The 20,092-nt window shown below is 42.1% G+C and overlaps 1 protein-coding gene across 1 annotated transcript in view; it reads right to left on the reverse strand.

Annotated features, from left to right (window-relative positions):
* Window positions 1-11,619: 11,619 nt before the first annotated feature.
* Window positions 11,620-20,092, reverse strand: part of ASPG (asparaginase) — a 45,076-nt gene continuing 36,603 nt past the window's right edge. Inside the window, exons 13-16 of the mRNA XM_082760501.1 lie at window positions 17,842-17,928; window positions 14,124-14,223; window positions 13,742-13,801; window positions 11,620-12,085 (exon numbers count right to left, since the gene is read on the reverse strand). Coding sequence (XP_082616627.1) covers window positions 13,748-13,801; window positions 14,124-14,223; window positions 17,842-17,928 — 241 coding nt within the window. The 3' untranslated portion in view covers window positions 11,620-12,085; window positions 13,742-13,747. The remainder of the gene's footprint in view (window positions 12,086-13,741; window positions 13,802-14,123; window positions 14,224-17,841; window positions 17,929-20,092) is intronic.

A 20,092-nucleotide genomic window follows, 5' to 3' on the forward strand; every position in this document is an offset into this window, starting at 1 on the left:
CTCCCTTCGCCTGGCTGCCAGCCTCGATAAAAAAAAATAAAATAATAATAATAATAAAATAATAATAATAAAAAAAGCCCTAAACCGGCCCGTCGTGTTCTCCGGGGGATTTTATTGAGGCACGGCGAACGCCGGCATTGGGCCGCGTTTCCCGCTCGCCATCGTGGCGTCGCCGCTTCCCACCTGGCCTCAGGCGTGAGGCGGCGAGGGCTGGCGTGCTGCCGGGGGGCTGCGGTCCTTCCCCCTCGGCAAATGTGTCCTGCCCGTAAATGATAATTTTAGAAAGCCCCCCCCTAACCTCACTTTCGTTCCCCAGCGTCTTGTTTTTCGCTCAGAAATGGCGTGAAGTGCCATGTGCCAAGGGAGGAGGCTGCCTTTGCCCCGTCCCGCTGTGGTCTCCCCGGGTGAGGCGTTGCAGAGCAGCCCACTGGGGATCTCACTTCTCACAGCTCGCTTTTTGTGGCTGAGCGCTTCCACCACTGTGTGGATCGCACTGCTCGGCTTCAGGAAGGCAGGCGCCTAACCAGGGCTGAGAAACGTGAAGGTTGACCCGATTTACAGAGCTGTTGGGCAGGCAGCAGGAGAAAACTCTGACCTTCCAAAAATCAGGCCACTTGCTCCTCGTCAGGCCCTTAGCCGTGATGCTGGGAGTCATTTTCTCAGAATTTAAGCTCCTTCAATTAATCCCTCTCACTTTTAGTCTTATTGTCTAGAGAACAGGACCACGACATGGCCCACCAAGGTCCACCGTGGTGTGGGGTACGCAGGAAAGCCTTTCCCCTCCATCACCTCAGGACACCCTGGCAGCTGTACCCCCATGGCAGCTACAGGGATGTTGCTGGGGTTGCTCACACTGCCTGGTGGCACGCTGCCAGCCAGTCCAGGAGACAGGATTTAGAGCAGATGTGGATGGCAAACCCTGCTCTGCCAGTGACTCAACCCATGGCCTCCGCCAAGTCACTTCACCACACCTTGAGGAGGAGAGATAATGCTTACCTGCCTCATCTTATGAGGCTTCACTTATGTTTATATAGTGCTTTGCATGCTTAAAGAACCGTGTAAGTGCTGTGTATGAATTTTGGTGCTCCAGATCCTGTGATCTTTGGCCCTTTAAAAGTATATAGACAACTCAAGCCAATCCCGGAGGAAATGCTCATAAGGACAGGCATTGCGGAGCAGCAGGGGATTCCAGCACAGCTCATGTGAACGTGCGCTCCCACCAGGAGCAGGAGCAGACAGGTTGCTCTAGGAACCTATGCAAAGCTCCTGCCGAGGAAGCTCCCGAGATCTAGGCTGGAGGCATTTCAGTCCACTTTGGTAAAACCGGCTCCTGCGCTTCTTCTTTGCTCCCTCAGACTCAAACCCAGAAGTTAGGTTTGTGCCTTTTTTTCCAAAGAGACCAATTGTTATAGTTTTTCTGGACCTCCTCATTCTCGCCAGAGTATTTTCACCTGCTTCAGATAGAGAAGGTCGCGCTATTTGTGAGTTAATTCAACGGGGACAGCAGTGGAAGTCTGGGGGAAGCAAGGCTGCTCCTTACTCTCTGTAAGAAGAGCCACCTGTTTCGTGGCTGTGTCCTAGGTCTCCTTCTCCTGCCGGTGATGTACACATGCACAGCATGAACATGCTAGCTATATTCTATATATAATTCCTTGCTAACTATACTACCAACTCTCACCTACCCCTGACAAACACCCATCCACACCCACACCCACAACTTTATAATACCACTCTGCTAATAACCTTGTTGTCCGTACTACCTGGGTGCAAAAACCCTTTCCAGACAAACCAGTCAGAACCCACTATCGTGCTGGTGAGATACAATACCACCCAGTGACCCCACTGCGGGTCTGGTCCAGGTTCAGACACACACAGCTGATAGCCCCCGAGGAAGGGCTCTGAGCCCTAGGTGGGGAATTGCCTGGGGCAGCCCCAGGAAATGAGGCACCAGAACTTGTATGGGGCTTAGGCAGGATGAGTAATCTTCTGATTTGTATTTTTTAATAAGTGTTGGTTTTGTCGACTGAATATTTAAGGTTGTCTGTGTGTTGTTGTTTGTTTTTTTTTCAGGGAAGAATACAATAATAGTACAGGTCTCTTATGCTTGGTAAGGGGTGCCAAGGGGTGGCTAGGATGAACTTTTTTGGCTTAAAAGAATCCACCAATCAAATATATACAGTCCCTTAGATCACTAGTAGGAAAAATGTACTTTTTTAGTAACTTGCACATTAGACAGCAATGGGCAAATATTCTTTTTATTTATGCAATTATTCAGTACGTTCTGTTTCTCACCTGTATATACCTGATTATAAAAGTAACAGAGCTAACATCCTGTTGCCTCTCTAAGCTGGGCAGAGTCATACGGAATGGTCTGAAGGCTTTAAAAGGCAGAAGGGTAGAGATGCCTAACAGTAGAAACGGACTGATAGCACTATGCAAGGGATAAGCCATGTGTTGTTCTTCCTCTGTGAAGGTCTGAAAGGTGATCAAAGCATTAAATTAATAGAATTGGTTCTGAAATTCTACAGAGGTAAAGATTCAGTTGTATTAGAAGGAACAGTAATTAGCCTGTATTTCCACTGATGGTTAAATTAAGTATCATTTATATCCTTCTCTTTTCAGCTGCATATATATGAGTACATTGGCTATGTGCTTGGTTTGCAATGGACCATTTATGTCTGCAAAGATGGTGATGTAGCTTACAAGAGGACTTAAGGGATGTGCTGTTTGCATGGCAGACTGTGGAAGGCTCTGGTAGTGAGAGAAATATTACATTTAAAGGCACTTCTATTTTGAAAAAGTGCCATTGTGAAAAATGGCTGAAAGACGCTATCTTTATTTTCCATCAGTAACCCCATGCTCCTTGGCAAAAGGTCCCAGTGCTTTCCTGCCCATACTGTATTCTGCAGGTAGTATCACAGAGGGTGTGGGACAACACAAAGTACTATTCCTTGTACTACAACATATTTTATCTGACAATTCTAAACTTAAAATAAATCCAGCATGCAGACTAAGCTTGTACTCAGAGCTTACTATTGTTTTTCCCTTTCCTCAACAGTTCCCTACTGACTTGCTATTCTTGCTCATTATTGTTTGCCTAAAATTAGGTTGGAAGTTTCTTAAGCAAAGACTTGGAGCCTGACGTGCTGCAAAATACCTGTTATATTCTTGGTAAACAGAACAAAAAAATGGGCAAGTAGATTTTCTTCCACCCTGGGAAATCAGCATTCCATATGTTCATAGTAAGCACTGATGGGGCAACTTCTTGTTTACTTTAGTTGGTTCAAACTCATTCGTCAATATAGCAGCCCACTGCGTGTCACATGTAAGCATAATAAGAGCTTAATGGTAACTTGTTTTGCAGTAATAAATGCCTTGAGAGAGAGACGAACACTTCCTCATAAATAGGAAGTATTTTCAGATTATTTCCTAAATAAGTAATTTAAAGAGAATCTAGATGGGGTGGGATGTTTTTCCAAACAAGAGCTTTTAGAAAGACCAGGGTGGGTTGTCATTCAGTACTTAAATTGATAAAGACATGCTAGAAATTAAAATACGGCTAACAGCTTAATGTGAAGCTAAGAATTCACGTTTTATTGGAAAATGCCACCATTCTGTGAACAAAATGTTGATTAATCACAAAATTATCAGTTTAGCAGGAGAGGGGTTTTTATCTCACGTGCTGTATCTAAACAGGTCATCATTCGTGGGCACTGCTGAGGTTACGTATCAATTTGGTGTCTTAACACTGCTCGTCACCATTCTCCTTGCTCTGATTTAACATCTTGTTCATCCCAGCAGTTAACCGTGTAAATCACCACGTACAAATTAAGGTACTTTTTTTCCTCTTAGGGAGAATTTTTCAACTCAAGCTTTGTGTGTATACAATAGCACAGTAGCTAGCAGTAAGTAACAGTAGAAATTTTCCATTTCTTACTTCAATTTTTTGATTGTATCGTTAAACATTTCAATTATTTTAATAACCAGTCTGGAATAAGGAGACATCAGAGCATGGCACACTTGCAGGCTTGATCAGGGGGTACCTGTGCATCAGCAAATATAAAACAAAGAAACAAAAACAACAAAACAGAGTGAAAGACAATCCCTGTGCTGCAGGGATGGTGCATGAGCTGTCAAGTGGATGTGTCCTGAGAGATAAGTCAGCCTCTGCGTCAAGAGATTGATATTGAGGACAAGCTCCAATATCAGTAGGAGCTCTAAAAACATTACTGTTGTTGCTGTTGTTGTTGTTAGTTGTTGTTCTTTGGTTGGTTTGGTTTGATTTTGGGCTTGGTATATTTTGTTTGTGATTTTATGTATTTGGAGTAACAAATATAAATTAAATGGCCAGTGAATGATTTTGATATGACCAGTAATTTTGAATGCCATACTCTACAGGTGCCTTACTGTATAAAGTATAAAAGGATCGGGCTTTCAAAAAATGCCAGCCATCTTTCACAGTCACAGCATGGCTGAGGTTGGCAGGGCCCTCTGGAGGCCACCCAGTCCAACCCCTGCTCAAGCAGGGCCACCCAGAGCAGGGCTGCCCAGGAGCACACCCAGAGGGCTTTTGATCTCCAAGGAGGGAGACTGCACAACGTCTCTGGGCAACCGGTGCCAGTGCTCCATCACCTGCACACCTCTTAATGTTCAAACAGAGCCCCTTGTGTTCCAGTTTGTGCCCAGTGCCTCTTGTCCTGGCACTGGGCACCACCAAAAAGAGCCTGGCTCCGGCTTCTTAGCACCCTCCCTGCAGGTATCTATAGACATGGATAAGATCCCCCCAAACCCTGTCTTCTCCAGGCTGAATAGTCCCAGCTCTCTCAGCCTTTCCTTATAGGAGAGACACTCCAGTCCCTTCATCATCTTCAGTGGCCCTTTGCTGCACTTTCTGCAGTAGCTTCACGTCTCTTTTTATTGGGGATCCTGAAACTGGACACATTGCTCCAGGTATTGCGTCACTAGTGCTGAATAAAGGGAAAGGATCACCTCTGTTGACCTGCAATAGTTTTCCTAACACAGTCTAGGATACCATCAGCCTTCTTGCAGCAAGGGCACATTGCTGCCTCATCTGCAACTTGGTGTCCACCAGGACCCCCAGGTCCTTTTCTGCAGAGCTGCTGTCCAGCTGGGTGGCCCACAGCATATATTCATGCACGGGATTGTTGCACCCCAGGTGCAGGACTTTATGCTCAGTGAACTTCATGTGGCTCCTGCCAGCCCATTTCTCCAGGTCCCTCTGGAAGGCAGCACAACCCTCTGGTGCACCGACCACTCTTCCCAGCATTGCGTTGACTGCAGACTTGCTGAAAGTGTGCTCTGCTCCATCGTCCAGGTCATTGACGGAGATGTTAGACAGAACTGGATGCAGTACTGGCCCCTGGGTACACCTCTCGTTACTGGCCTCCAACCAGACCTTGTGCCACTGATCACCACCCTCTGGGCCAGCCATTCAGCCAGGTTTCAACTCACCTCATTCTACCATTAAGTTTCAGGTTAGATCCTGGAAGATGATACTTGAAACACCAGCTTCTTCAGAAAATTTCAGCCAAGCAATTAATATTTCAGTTCAGCTGCTTTGCACCAAGTGTGCCTTAATTATTTTGTAATGATAAATTGAAGTAACCATCAAAAACCTTGTTCCAGCTTTATTTTTCCTGTTCACCAAGCAGATAATTTTTCAGAGTTAGCAGAATTACGTGATCTGTACTATGGAGCTGTGAGAAAGGAAATCATTACTAATAATTTGACCATCTATTGGGATTTCCTAAGTATTTGCTGCTTCAAACCATTGAAGATAAAGAGTCAGAGTGGGACTTTGCTCTGAAGTAACACGGTAGTTTTTAGCAACATCTGATACTTCTGGTTTTATGTCCTTGAATGTAGAACTTTCCAAACACTGGTAAATGGTGACATAGTTGTGGGCAGAGAGCTCAGAGAGGTCCAAGTAAATAATCTGCCTTATTTGACATCGCACTCTGTCAGTCAGCAAAGATAACAGGCACTTATCTCGGTCTCAAAGCCCTGGAGCTCTACTGGATTCAGCAGAGATCTCTGCTGGATGCCTTGCCCCAAAGGTGCTGAGAACCATGTTGCCCAAAACTGAATCGGAAATGCCAGGTGCCACAGAAAGAACTTGATGCCTCCAAATCCCGCTTCTGCTGTGCCCTGGCCACAAAGATCCACAGCAGTACGTCTCTGGGAAGGAAGTCACACACCCTAAAAGACACAAGTGTAATCATGCACAGGGATCACCATCAGAGAATCTCTCCAGCGCAGCAGCTTCTCGTATATGACGGGATTATTTCCAGCTCTCTGTTCTGGTTGTGATAACTCCTTATCTCTCAGTAACAGATTACCTTTAAGATTCCTTTTTATTTACCCTGAGATTATTTTCTTTGCTATAAGCTTCTGAATTTCCAGAATTCATTCCTCTTATATATAATAATTAGTCATTGAAGGTTAAATAATTTGCAGTCAGGATGTAGAAATAACCAGCCTACATACACCAACATTTCTCACATTCTCAAGCCTCTTTCTTCCCTTTCTTATCACCTTTTACTGCACGGAATTTCATCTAATCTCACTCGTAAACTCTTAAAAACAGGGTCTGTGACAGTTGGACACCAAACACGGGAGCCAATATGGGATCTGGGGCCGCGGCACATTTATTGTGCACATGAGCTGTAATTAATGGGGTTAATTTGGGCTCAGAAATGCTGCGTAGGCTACTTAGCAAGCCTGGCGTGCATCACTCTTCTTGTCAAGGGGAACATACAGCTCCCATTCTCAATCTGAGAAGATGCGAAGGCTTGAGAGAACAATTATTTGATGTGATGTTTATTGCTGCTGCGAGACAGAGGTCGCTCTCGCGGCCTTCCCCCATCTCGTTGCACAACGCGCCCCTCGTCGGGCCGCGCGCTGCTGCAGCCAGGCCGCGCCTGTGCATGGAGGAGGCCGTGGAGCCCGGCCGCAGGACGTCGCGGGTTGGCACCTTCCCACGGGCTTGGCTGACATCTCCCTCCGACGCGCAGCGTCCCGGGGTGGGAGGGAGGTGCCCGTGTGGAGCCGAAAACGCCAGTGGGAGAGCGTAAGATATGTGCCGGGCGGCAAGTCTGAACAAGCGCACCTTGGCAGGGCTGGGCGAGGGGAAAGGGGCACTGCCTCCTCCTCACCAGCCGAGCCTGCCAGGAGTCGTGCTCCCCGCTCGTTACGCGCTCTTCTTATGTTGGGAGCAATTTTGGTCAGATGTCAACGTAGATTTGGACATCAAGGCCCAAATCCTTTGACCGTGAGATGTGTATCAAGCCTTCCAGCTCGAGCCCGGTGATGAAGAGCTATTTGGTGCGGTTAACACAAGACATTGCATTTTGCTGCTGTGAATCAGGATACCTGTCTCAGCTGTACTCGTTGAGATGCAGGCTTCTGCCTCTTCCCATTCAGCTGATCACAGGTAAACAAATGTATGCATAATTAGGTTTCTAAAGTAATTTTCAAGTAGACACTTTGCACAAATAATAAATCTGGTAGTACCAGATTTCACTCTGACTCACAGACTATCTAAGATGGCAACATCTGAGTCCCACAGGTTCATTTGTATGGTTCAGTAGAGTATTTTAAATATCTTACAAGCCTTCTTCATTAGGAGCTTTCCTAAAAGAGTCACTAAAATGAAAATGTCATTGCAACTATGCAATCAGGCACCACGGTGTCATAAAACATCGCTGAAGAATCATGGCAAGACTAGTTTTACTAGTCTGGAAGACGATTTTACTGCTGATACAGTCCGCTTGGAAGAGACAAACGTATCACAAATGCTTGTGATGGCAGATGCTATGTACTTTGGTTGGTTCTTTATAATTTCTTGTTTTCACCCATCGTACAATTATTTCAGGTTTATCTGAGTGATCTAACAAATTACGACGCTGGAAATGAAGCATTTCATTTCTTACACTGCTGTGGTAGGTCCCATGCAGGGATCGGGATAGGTACCAGCAGAAGGGGATCACACCTACAGCTGAGTAAGATTTTGCCATAGGTCCATTAATGTTTCATGTAAGTGGAACCGAGCACACTCTGTTTTCTATGCACAAGGGATATATTCTCTCATTAGTCACTTCACTCCTTGAAGTCATTTTTTAATGGGGGAATCTTCTGACTAGGTCCCAATCTTTTTGGAAGAATCCCAGCAGACCACACCGTTCAAAAGACTGCAAATAAACTGATGCAAGGAGGTTGAAGAGGTTTAGTTCCAGATAAGGGATTTCACTGACACTGCTGAACACCCAAATCAGTTGTATGAGACAACTGCACTGTGCAATTGTAAAGTAATTCCAAGTTAAGATGTGCAGAACTGGAGTTATTTAGGAATGTGAGAAGAAGAATGAGCAGATACTGAAGCCTTGCTGAACAGCTGATTTAATTCAGCAAGTACTGATCAGACACAGCTAGTCAATCTGTCAGTGGCTCGGCCAGCCTTGACAGATGTTAACAGTTTACCAAGACAATGTGCAATGAGAGACTAAGCACATGCTGATTTTGCAAATAATTAAGAATACCCTTCCGTCACAGGCGTTTTATAAGAGAATCTCCAAACAGAAACTTAATGTTTTCAGACATCAGTAGAAAAGAAAGCAGTTGCATTCAGGAAAGGAAAGTTGTAACTCAAATCAGACAGGAACTTGGACATACTAATTGTGCAAATAAGCTGCTTTTTACAGTGTTAGAGTAGTGCTGACATAGGGCAAGTAGTCCCTATCCCTTGGCAGCATTAGCTGGATCATTAGGAAAAAGAAGCAAAGTGGAAGCTGGGTGTTGTCTTTCCAGTGAAGAAAGCTGTAGAATTGATGTCATGTTTGACTTTTATAGGAGGCATTCGCAGCGTCTCCTCCGTGGAGGAGAGGCAGCAGAGGTTCCAGCACCAGCATTCACGTCAGGAACATCTCTGCAGCTTCAAAGATCCAGCGCTAGAAACATACCCAACATTTGAACAGCACCTATGAGTCTCAGATTACTGATTATTCCTTTTCTTTTCTGTTCTGCAGTCACTGCTGAAATCGTGCACACACCTGTGCTTTACAACAGGACACAGCAGCAGCCTCACTGACAGTAACTGCCATGCCCTTCCAGCGTGTACTGTGGTCAAAACACCAAGCAAGGTGTGCAGATGATTCTGGTATTTGATCTAGCAGACAATAATGTAGATGTAGACATATAAGGTGTATGGACAGCATTGGCGATTGGAGTTAAAGCTGTTAGAGAAGTTAGGAATTGGACCCGCAGCTGGTCCTGGCACCAGAATAGGCACATTGGCATTAGTAATGGCCCTGCACAGCTGCTTCACCTACAAACCTTTTCCAAGCTAAGACTGCTGTGATGACCTGAAGGAGAAAAATTAGGAAGTCTGAAACACTAAATCTGCCTCTAGAATATCTGGCATATTTTAAATAATGAAAGACACTTAGTTGCTTGCAGTAACTAAAGCAAATAGGTAAAACAAATAGGTAAAATTTTCATTCCTTACTAATATTAAGATTTTGCTTTTGACCAGTAACTATGTAAAGCTGAAGTGTTACCATACGTAAATAGATTCATCACAAGACTGGGAGTTATCACAGAGTATAATTATGATTATTAAATTCACTGTACAGAGCAAAGGGTATAACAGACAAACAAGACAAACACAGCATCTTGAAAGTTTGCCCCTGACAGAATCAAGAGCTGAATTTTCTGACCCAGACTGGGCATTTGGTGCCACTTTTTTAAATCACAGCACCCTATACACAGTTTCTCTTAAAAAGTGTAGGCTACTACAGTTCTTGAATGAAATTTTGACATACATTTGAAAGATTCAGTTCTTTCTCAGATAAATGGCCAATTTGCATTCATGTATTTAAATATTTTTAGATATTTGTCTCTTTATAGGGCAAATTGCAAATTTCCTAGAAAGTTGTAGGAATATTGCCTTAATGAAGACAATATATTAATGGGACATATATTTTTGCAAAGATTTGTCAGCCAGAATCTAATACAGCTTTATTCTCACTGTAAACATGACCCAAGCCCTTTAATTTTAGCTTTACAAGCTTCTAAATCTTATTGGATCACACTTCTAAATGTTGTCCTTCATATCTTTACCTGGCTCATATGCATGAAGAAAGCAGTTGTCTGCTTTCTTTCTTTTCTTTTAGTTTTACTGCCGAGACCTATTATTTCAGTAACTCACATCAGAATACCATCCTTTGTTAACAAAAAAAAAAAAAAAAGTTTTCTACTTCGGTTGGATGTTAGAAATGTAGGAACGTTATTGTTTACAAAGTTTTCTGTAGATCAAACCAGTCCTTATTGAAAGGTATAAGGAAAATATCAATGCTTCTGTATATATTGCAGTTCTGGTACGCAAATAAAGAGTGAATGCTGATACAGACAAATTATTGCATCTGAAAACCCAATCCCAAATTAGTCTCTTACAGAGAAATTTATCAAGGGATTTCCCACTTCACTGCATCACCTTTAGGCTATTGACTAGGCAAGACTTATGGTACTAAGTCTAAATACCGTAGGAAGAAGAGTCTGTGTATGCTTTTTCTCCTGATTGTAAAAATTTCTACAAACATGATTTTGTTACATGCATTCCATTCATGTGTTTACAAATAAAGTACAAATAAGATGTTGAATTTGAAATCTGATTTTTGAAGTTTATCTTAGATCTCATTTACTTAATTCAGTATTAGTTTTATTCAATCTAGTGCATGTTTATTGCTATGTAACATCAATTTTTTAATAAGGAGACAACATAGTTGTAATATTTGTGACCATAGTGAAGAGGTGCACTACTTTTCACATTAAAATACCACTTCTTTTTTTTTTTTTTTTTTTTTTTTTTTTAAGCCAAGGCACACACGTTTTCTCAGACTTCACGCACAGTTGCCCTGTTTTAGGGGAATCTGATATGCAGCATACCTTGGGAATCTTTTAATGCTAGCCAGCTCAGCAAGTAGTCCATGCAGCTTTTCTCCATGATAAGAATAGCTGTGGGAAGGCTAAGCAGCATAAAGAGGAAAAAGAAAAAACTATCTGCACTTCAAAGATTCCCTTCAGATGAAGTAGATATAAAATCCACATAGATTACTGCAGAAGCTGTAGGTGAAATTAAAAGTTGCCATCTCCAATATATGCATTTGCCTGGAGTATTCTCAGTGTTTACATATTCTAGGGCAGACATAGCAGGAAAGACACATACTGCTTTTTGGTTTTTGTTTCTTTAGTCTGAAAGTGCTGTGACTTTAAACTTTGGGTCTGTTAACACCAAGATCACATTTACAGTCCAAAGAATTAAGTGTCCAGCATGTAGCAATCTTGATTATATTCCGGTCAGGATGTGGGAAAGATGCTATTAGAAACAAAACAATCAATTCACTTAGACAGTCCCACAAATATGCTTTATGGCATCTGCCTCCTACTCATTTTAAGTGGGGTTTTATAGTGACACATTGGTGAAGATTAGTACACAACTGCAGGCAGATGCCCATGACTGATTCAATTGTTTGCACTGACACTCAAAATTGCTGTAATTGCAACTGAAGTGATACAAGCCATTGCAAAAATCAGACAAAGTGAAACCAACATTGTTCCTCAGAGATTTTTATTAGTTGAAACACAGAAACCTACAACGCACTGTTTTCTATTGGTATGAATTCACCACATCATATCCTTTTGCTATGCCTGCAATACTGTCCACAGTGATTTAATGTAAGATTTAACTGTCCACAGTGATTTAACAATGATTCAAAGACGTGAAGAAGATTCAAGAGGTTTAAAAACAGAACTTGCGCAGTAAAGACAATACATTCCATCCTCAATTGTTTATATTTTTTCTTAAAAAAATAAAAAGATAAAGCAGAAAATCATTTTTATAAAATCAAAACTTAACATGTTCCTAAAAAAATAATATTTCTAAGCCCTGTAAGCTCCGTGTGCCACTAGCATTGTTTCTTTCCTTTTTTTTTTTTCTCCCTGTAACTGCTTAACACCATTTCTGGTTCAAAGCTGGTATTTCTGAAGAGGAGTGACCATCTTCTGCAGCCTATGGATAAAGAGAAAATGGATGTTTAATACTAGGCAGTATCCAAAACCTCCCTGGGACGAGGTTACCTTGTAGCCTGTCAAACAAGTTCTCATGCAGTACTGAAGACTTCCTTCAGACTGCCTACACTACTGGTGGCTCAGTCCAAAGGAACTGAGATGATCCAAGTAGGAGTTGAAGATTTAACACATTCACTCCCCATCTGCACAAGAAAAGTGACTTTTGCAGACATATTTCACTGAAAACTGAAATCTCTTTGCAACATAACCCATATTGTGAAAGTATTTTTAGTGTCCTCATCCTGGACGCTGGAAAGCTTCCATTTAAGAGCTTGAGAGTGTGATTATATCTAATCCTGCCATATCAGCTTAGAAACAAGCACACCTCAAACCTTTACAGGAAAGGGAAAATGCCTGATTCTATCCTATGTTCTCCTTTAGACCACCATACAGTGATGGAAAAAAACATAATTGTTTCCCATGCAACTTCGCATCTATATACATGAATTCACTTATTTGATCAAATGGGACAGGGAAGAGACAATGCAGCCATGCCTGCAGCCAAACCTTTAACTCAATTTTGTGTTAATTTTGTTAAATAAAGGACATCATCTCCTCCCAATATTTAAACTGGTATTAGACTTGCCAATATATTGTAGGAGAGATATCTAAATCAACAATGTATAGCATCAGAAAGGAGCGCTGAGAAATGAAAGGCAAGTGATTTACATGTCTCCAGTTACAGCACAGCGCTGGAGAAGGTCAAACGCCCAGACAAGTTTACTGTGGAGAGACTTGTCAGCTCTGATGCTTTGAACACGAGACTCACACCCCTGTCATACGCACACAGCTAGGGAAACACACCTTGGGCATTAGCAGCACAAAGGAGACTCTCACCGGGAGTTGGAGACAAGCAGGCAGCTGGATGTAAGGTCTGAGTAAGAGCGAGGCCACGGCACTGCCCAGTCCTGTGCTCAGGGAGGGAGCGTGCCCTGGGCAGAGCTCTGCGTGGAAAGGGAGCCCTCTGCACCCTGTGCGTGCAGCCCAGCTACTTGTGCCTACTTAGAACCTGTGCCCTGTTTCTGGTGGTGGTTGTCTACGTTACACCAGGCAGACGGTGGGCTGGTACAAGGTGCTCAGTGAAAAAGCTAGAGGGAGAGCACTCTTGCAAATGCTGTAGGTGCCAAGCAGTGCCTCCTGAGTGGGAGGCTGTGCAACCGACGGCTGCAGTCACACCACAGCGCTGCTGTGGGCATGGCACCCTAAAAAACAGGCCTGGCACCCTAAAAGACAGGCCTGGTAAAGTGCCCAAGAAAAGGCACTTCCTCTCTAACCCAGGCAAGACAGAGGAACAATTTATTGCAAAAGGCCAACAAAACAAGACATCACTGCCCTCAATGGATTGATTAGTGTTTGGATACCCAACCAAGTTCAGAACAGAATGCACCATTAAAATCACTTCTAGTTTCAGGCCAAAAGAGGAATAAACATTAGTCCCATTCGACAAACTAAGGCAGGGACAGCAGCTGAACCTAGATGCCATACAGTGAGCAAGGGCTTAAATACAAAGTCCCTCTTCATATGTGTAGCCCCCTTCACACATGTATGTGCTGACCCTTACATTTCAGAAATCTGGCATCTGAAACCTCGATCTTACCTTCTTTTACGGAAGCTGTCTGAAGAACTCAAGAACCTCCTTACACCCCATAGCCTCTGCCTGTGAATAGAAACATGAATAAATCCCGCCATCCTGTGCACCAGGACATGCAAATACTTACTTGTGGGAAGTAAGAATATGTTACCACAATATAATTAAAATCCAATTTAAATTTTAATTCCTCTGACATAGATGAGAAAGTTCTGGCTCCAATGATTTATTACTTCAGAACAGCACCAGACTTGAGTTCGCAACATGCTCGAATCTGGTTTACAGTCTCCAAAGCAGCATTTACTTTTCCCAAACTAATATTATCTGACAGCGTGCATTACTACCCACAAAGTTGGAGCACCATATGGAGTACAGCCATATGTACACTTACTACTTGTTGGGGATTTTTGCCATCATAGCCAGTTTGCGTCAGGTCTGCACCAGCTAGGTACCAGGCATTCAACCCATCCACTTCACCTTTAGCTGCAAGACTGGAAAAAAAAAGAGCAATTAAAGCGGTTTTAAGTCTCTCATTCCATTTCATGGTACACCTGTGTACTGTCAGGAAGCTCAGCGAGCAAATGCTGAACAGGAACAGTCTCAACATGGCTGCCAGGATAGAGAGGTGAGTAAAGGAACACTATTACAACAGCTTTGAATAGCTGAGCAAGCAACACAGCTTGATGAATCAGTTCCTTAAATTAATAGGGCTGTGCTATAAGTACTTACAACAGGCCAGTTTCACATAGTGGGTGTGACTATGACCAAAGGGGAAAAAAAGTCTTGCAGTTTCATATTTCACAACACAATATTTATCTCATGAAATGAGTTGGGGGGAGGGCAGTGGCTACATCCTGATGCAGCTGAAGAAGTGAGAGCACAGGCTGATGTGCTAGCAATCGGTGTGCCTTATTTAAAACCTCTAAGACCCCTTCACAAGTACGCACAGCTATATTTGCTATCAGAAGTTATGACAGCCTGCACATACACAAAAGCATGCCTGTCCATACCAAACCTGTAGAGCTGGAGTCTAGCTGAGCTGACAGCACGGCTGCAAGGGCTACGTTGAGTTTTCTCAACGTATGAGCACGTCAGGCTTCAGAACTGCGCACAACTCCTTGCTCTGTACGAGTCGATTGTTTGAGCAGAACTACCCTGATAATCATCAAGTGAGCCTGCATCTCATTATGAAAAGGAAAGCGCCCCCAGACTTACGAAGTTCACCATTTGCTGCCTTAAACACTGCTCGCCGTGGAGGAACGGCGTGTTTCTGGCAGCAAGGCCAGAGGACGGTGGCAGGCTCTGTGTATGACAGACGAGCGAGGCAGACCTGATGGAGATCAGGGGAGGAAGGAAGATGCAAGGGGCAGTCCGTCAGGTACGCCTATAGAAGAAAGCCTGAAAGCAAGTCTGCAACACTCAGTTCTCTGCTAGGCTGAAATCACTTCTGCTGTTGATTAAATCTCTTAAGCACCTGAAAAAATTTTTTCAGGGGAGTGGAAGCCTCTAATTGCAGCAGCCTGAGGAGAAAGTCAGAGAGTGGCTTTTGCTCACAGCAGTCCCAGAGGTTGGGCAGGAAAAGGGAAAGCAAATGGTCTTCGTATTCTTCCATGCAACCCTACCAGTCCTAAGGCAGGACCACAGACCCACAGCTGGGGCTGCAGGGGACAGGGATGTGGCAGTGGGCTTTTAGTGAGGTCAAACTGTGGATCAGTCTGCTATCGTGAAGAAAAGGGTCAATAAATCATTAATGAAAAATGCTATTACAAAAAAGGCCCCTCAGAAGCCAAGAGAAAACAGAGGAAGCAAGGGCAGTCTAAGAGGAAGCTCAGTGGGAAGCCCTCAAGGAAACTGCAGGAAAAAGTAAGTGTTAGTAAAGAAGTATAAGCATTAGTAAAGTGGGGAAGAAATTGCTTAGCAGCCACTTCTGAACTCAGAGAAAAGTCTCTTGATGTTGAAAGTGAAATGTCCCAGAATTATGGAACAAACAAAATGCTGAGCAAGTGAGTTATAAGTATCTCAAGCACTGGACAGGAAAACACTGCATTTGCCAAACAGAATCTCACCCTTCAGCCACGTGCAAAGTAGAAACCATTCTGGACAAAGACAGGAATGTTTAGAAATACTACCAACCTACATACCCAGGGCAATTCAGCTAGCATCACTGTAAGCAACAAACAAGGACTATTGCACTGAAAATTAAATGCCTAGTAGTAATTTTGACTAGTGGTCAAAAACATGAAGTGGTCTATTTCCGTGATATTAGAGCAACCCAAATATGCAGAATTATCCTCAAATTTGCAGCAAGAATTCACTGATGAAGTTAAAAAAGTATTCTCTGGGGACTGTGGCCCAGAGAACAAACAATGATGCAGCCTGCTAGAAAATTTAGATACAACCATAAATAGAAGATACCTGCTATTCACTAAGTTGATTATACTCAATAACACCATGAAACATTTTCTCCAACTCCTGATCTCCATAGCGAAGCCAAATGCAGCTGTATTTCCTTCACACTCTGTAAGTGTACTTCGTATAGCCAAACACACATATATTTGAAGCAGCTGCTTCTCAAGCTCCTAAGGTGACCAGGAAAGGGCCATGGCCCTGGTTCCTGCTGTGCACCTATGTGGGAGACTGTTCCCCTCTCACCCCAAATACACAGCGCCATGCCAAGTCTTCATTAAAGCTTCTGTACATGCATGTACTCCACCCTTCTGTTTGGAAGATGAACGCTGTTTTTGCATTAAAATTATTATCATTAATACAAGTTTAAAATATTCCAAAACCTCAAATGTTTATTATCAGAACAATAGCTTTGAACAACACGAAATCGTGCCATACAGACACAGAGTGTATGACAGTCCCTCAAATGCTGTAACAAACTGCATCAGAAGCACTTTTTGTTTAAAGCCCCCGTGCTCTCTTGTCGGACACCCCACTGTCAGCCAGCCAAACAGGTTCTGCACAGGGCACGATGGCTAAGTGAGGGGCCAATTTATTTGCAGAGGAATGTAATTCTCGAAGCCACTCCTCTCATCTTCTTGACAGATGGAAACAATGCAAACTAAAGGTTTAGTTTTGTCCTATTACCTGCAGTGCCCTGGGAAGCACATATTTTAGCTGAATGGTATTATCCAGTCTCCTCTGAGCATATTATGGCATCTGAAACACTCCAGCTAGTATCGCTCTGTTTCAGAATTACTGAAGGGACAGAGTCCAGTTCCTATACAGAATGCACATCAGCTTTACCGAGACCTTACAGTTTTGAGAACAATCTGCGGCACTGGCTGGCCCCTGTAATGTTGTCATGGTTTCCTGACAACTCCTGAAATAGAGGCTGGGATTCAGGGATTTTTTGTTGTTGTTTGTATTTGAGAGGAAAAGAAGAAATGAAGCAAAAACAACCACTAATTTTAGGATATTACTACAAATTTCTCACAATTTTCAGAGTATCCCATCATTCAGGACCATTAAGAAAAACACAAAATCAGGCACCTATTTTCCTTATCATTAAAACATCTTATCTGTTAAATGTAGCTGTATGGCTGTATGGAAAAACACATTAATAAAAGATAATATCCTCTTACAATTAACTATAGAGATGGTGAGCATTTTTTCAACAGTTTTGGGGTTAAGCCTATTTGTGTATTTGATTTACATATTTTTGAGAAAGGCGCTAGAGTAGAAAATGTTCCCATATAAGCGAAAAGAGGATTTTCATAAAATAAAAATTATGCACTATGTGCAGCTTTATTCTCAAATCAAAACAGACCTTGTTCTATTTCCTCTTTACCCTTCCTCAGTGAAAGTGATTGGAAAAAACAGAGCGTGTTTTCTTCTAGTTCACTTATTCCCACAATATTAACTTACTTTGGAGCCCTCTTGAGTTATTGGTGCTGTGGCACAGAGTTGATGCTTAATTTTATCATTTCACTCATTTCCTCATTGTTAGTCTAGCACAGAAAGACTCGCATGTCATGTGCCAGGGACCCAGCTATTCCTTGGAAGTTATTTCCACACTGTTTTCCATTCTGAGAGTCTCTTCTGGAAAATCATTACCCTTCAACTCAATTTTAGGGCCCCACCTTACCATGTATCACATTTACCTGCAGAGTATTGCTCCGGTGTTCTCCAAGTCATGTTTTGAAAGGTGCGCTCCCGTTTCTCGTAATAAATTGATCACTTGTGTGTGCCTTTATGAAAGAAATAGAAAACAAAGAGAACTATCTTGACATGGATGTTTTTGTTTGCTTTTTTTTTTTTCTCCCTTAAATCCAATGTTACTCATGTACACAAACAGCCAGTGAAAGTTCTCATGTGGTATTTGCCACCACCACAGAAACAATGAGTCTTCTCCAAGGTGATAGATGTAGTAAGCAGATTTGCTGTCACTTGCAAAAACCACTCACATACTGAGTTCACAGAAGTGCTAAGTTCAGCTCTAAAATGGAAAGGGATGTACCCCCTTCTATTCAAAATTATTATTATTATTATTATTAATTTAGCACCAGCTTAATCTAACACTTGAAATACTGGTGATTGAAACCCCAAAAAACAGTGAAATTATTCATTCAGTAACACCATTCCTGTATTTTACAAAATACAATACCCAGCTATATTACTGTTTTAAATGACCTCTAAGTCTTGCAAGAAAGCAATGTATCTTTAGGTTACTGTGTAAGCTAATCGTGTTTTTATGGCTTCAGAATTGTGGAAAGCATCTTACAAACCTCCCGCAGAAGCATGTTTTTCTCTAGCCCCTTTCTCCCACTAACTTTGTTAGATGTTTTGACCTGTAGTCTTTAGGATGCCTGCCTTCTTTCCTTTCCTTTGAGATAAATGGACAAACAGATAACTATGCATGACTAGCCAACTTCTATTTCTTACACGCTTTGGATAGAAAATAACATGACAGACAAAACTATTTTCAAAATACATTTTTCACAAGGGACCTAGTGAAAGGTTTAGAACTAGGTTCTAAAAGGACTTGACAGTCTGCTCCTCTGCTAAACAAGTATCTAGTTCACAGATTCAAAAGTGTATTTTTTTTTCCCCAGAAAGAGCATGATGACATCAGTAGATCAGGAGTAGTTTCACATTTCCTCTTTCAATTACGTTACCATACCGTAACACTTCAAAATGAAGAATTAGGCTTTAGGATTAAATTAGGATTAAAATGAATAATCGGAGCTTCACAAGGAACCACCTAAAGACTCATCTGTATTAATTCAAAAAATAAAAAATAAAAAAAATAATCTCACCTACATGTTCAGCTTCATCACTTGCATTTTCTTTTCATTTTAGAACTGAACTAAACTACTTATCTAATCCCATTGCTTCTCTTTAGGAAACTGCATCTTGAACTAGAAGTTACTTTAAAGTTATCCAGATTAAGCCTATGTAAGCTTGTATGTCTAATGTAAGATCTTACTTTACAAATTAAAACCCCAAACTGTACAGATGCTGTAATAATCATTTTGCTTTTCCAAACATAGGTTATCTACTCTACCAGACATATTTTTTTAAACATACTTCATTTCAATTGACAGCAATAAATAAATAAATGTATCTTTGTTTCATGCCAAAGCATTGCTGGAACGGCACATGCTGCAAGTTTGTTCAGTTATCTAAAATATTTTCTCAGGAGGGTCCCTTGCAATGTGTCTAGTCATCCACAAGTATCTCCTTGAGAAAGCAAATAATGGCACTGCATTCTATTTTTCAGTCTGCAGTGGAGAATGAATTCTACATACATGAATTTTTTAGAACAATAATTAGCTGAAAATGAATCTGACTAAAATAGATTAAAGTTCAGAACTGAGCATGGATAGCATCTGCTTACTCTCCAATGACTACCACAGATTATTCCTCATTTCCCACCTTATATCTCAGCATGAAAGTAGTGCTTCTTAAAATAAAAGCTATGCTCCCTTTTATCTTTTTGTCCTGTCCTATAGCAAGATAGGTAATGTTTAGAGGTATCTTCCCTCAGTTCCAGCAAAGAGTCAGGAATTACTTTTCCATTATTCTAACCATTTACTCCTCACTGGCAGGAAGAGAACATCCAGAGTGCACTTCATGTCCCCCTGTGCTCCACAGCCACTACTGCTCTGAATGGCACCCTGTAAGTTTATGATACAAGCAGATCTGGAGGCATTTTTGCAAATTTAAATTAGAAAAGAAGTGGTTTAAAGTAAAATAAATCTTTAAGGACTGAAAATACCTGTTTATAATAAATGCTTACAACACAACATTTATAAATAGAAGTATAATGTCTCGAGGACTGGGAATCATTTAAAATAGTGCTTCTTGGTATGGTGGGAAGAAGAGGAAGTGTTGTATATCACTGCTGGTTAA

This window comes from Aythya marila, assembly GCF_965140915.1.
Source record: "Aythya marila genome assembly, chromosome: 5".
NCBI classification, from domain to species: domain Eukaryota; kingdom Metazoa; phylum Chordata; class Aves; order Anseriformes; family Anatidae; genus Aythya; species Aythya marila.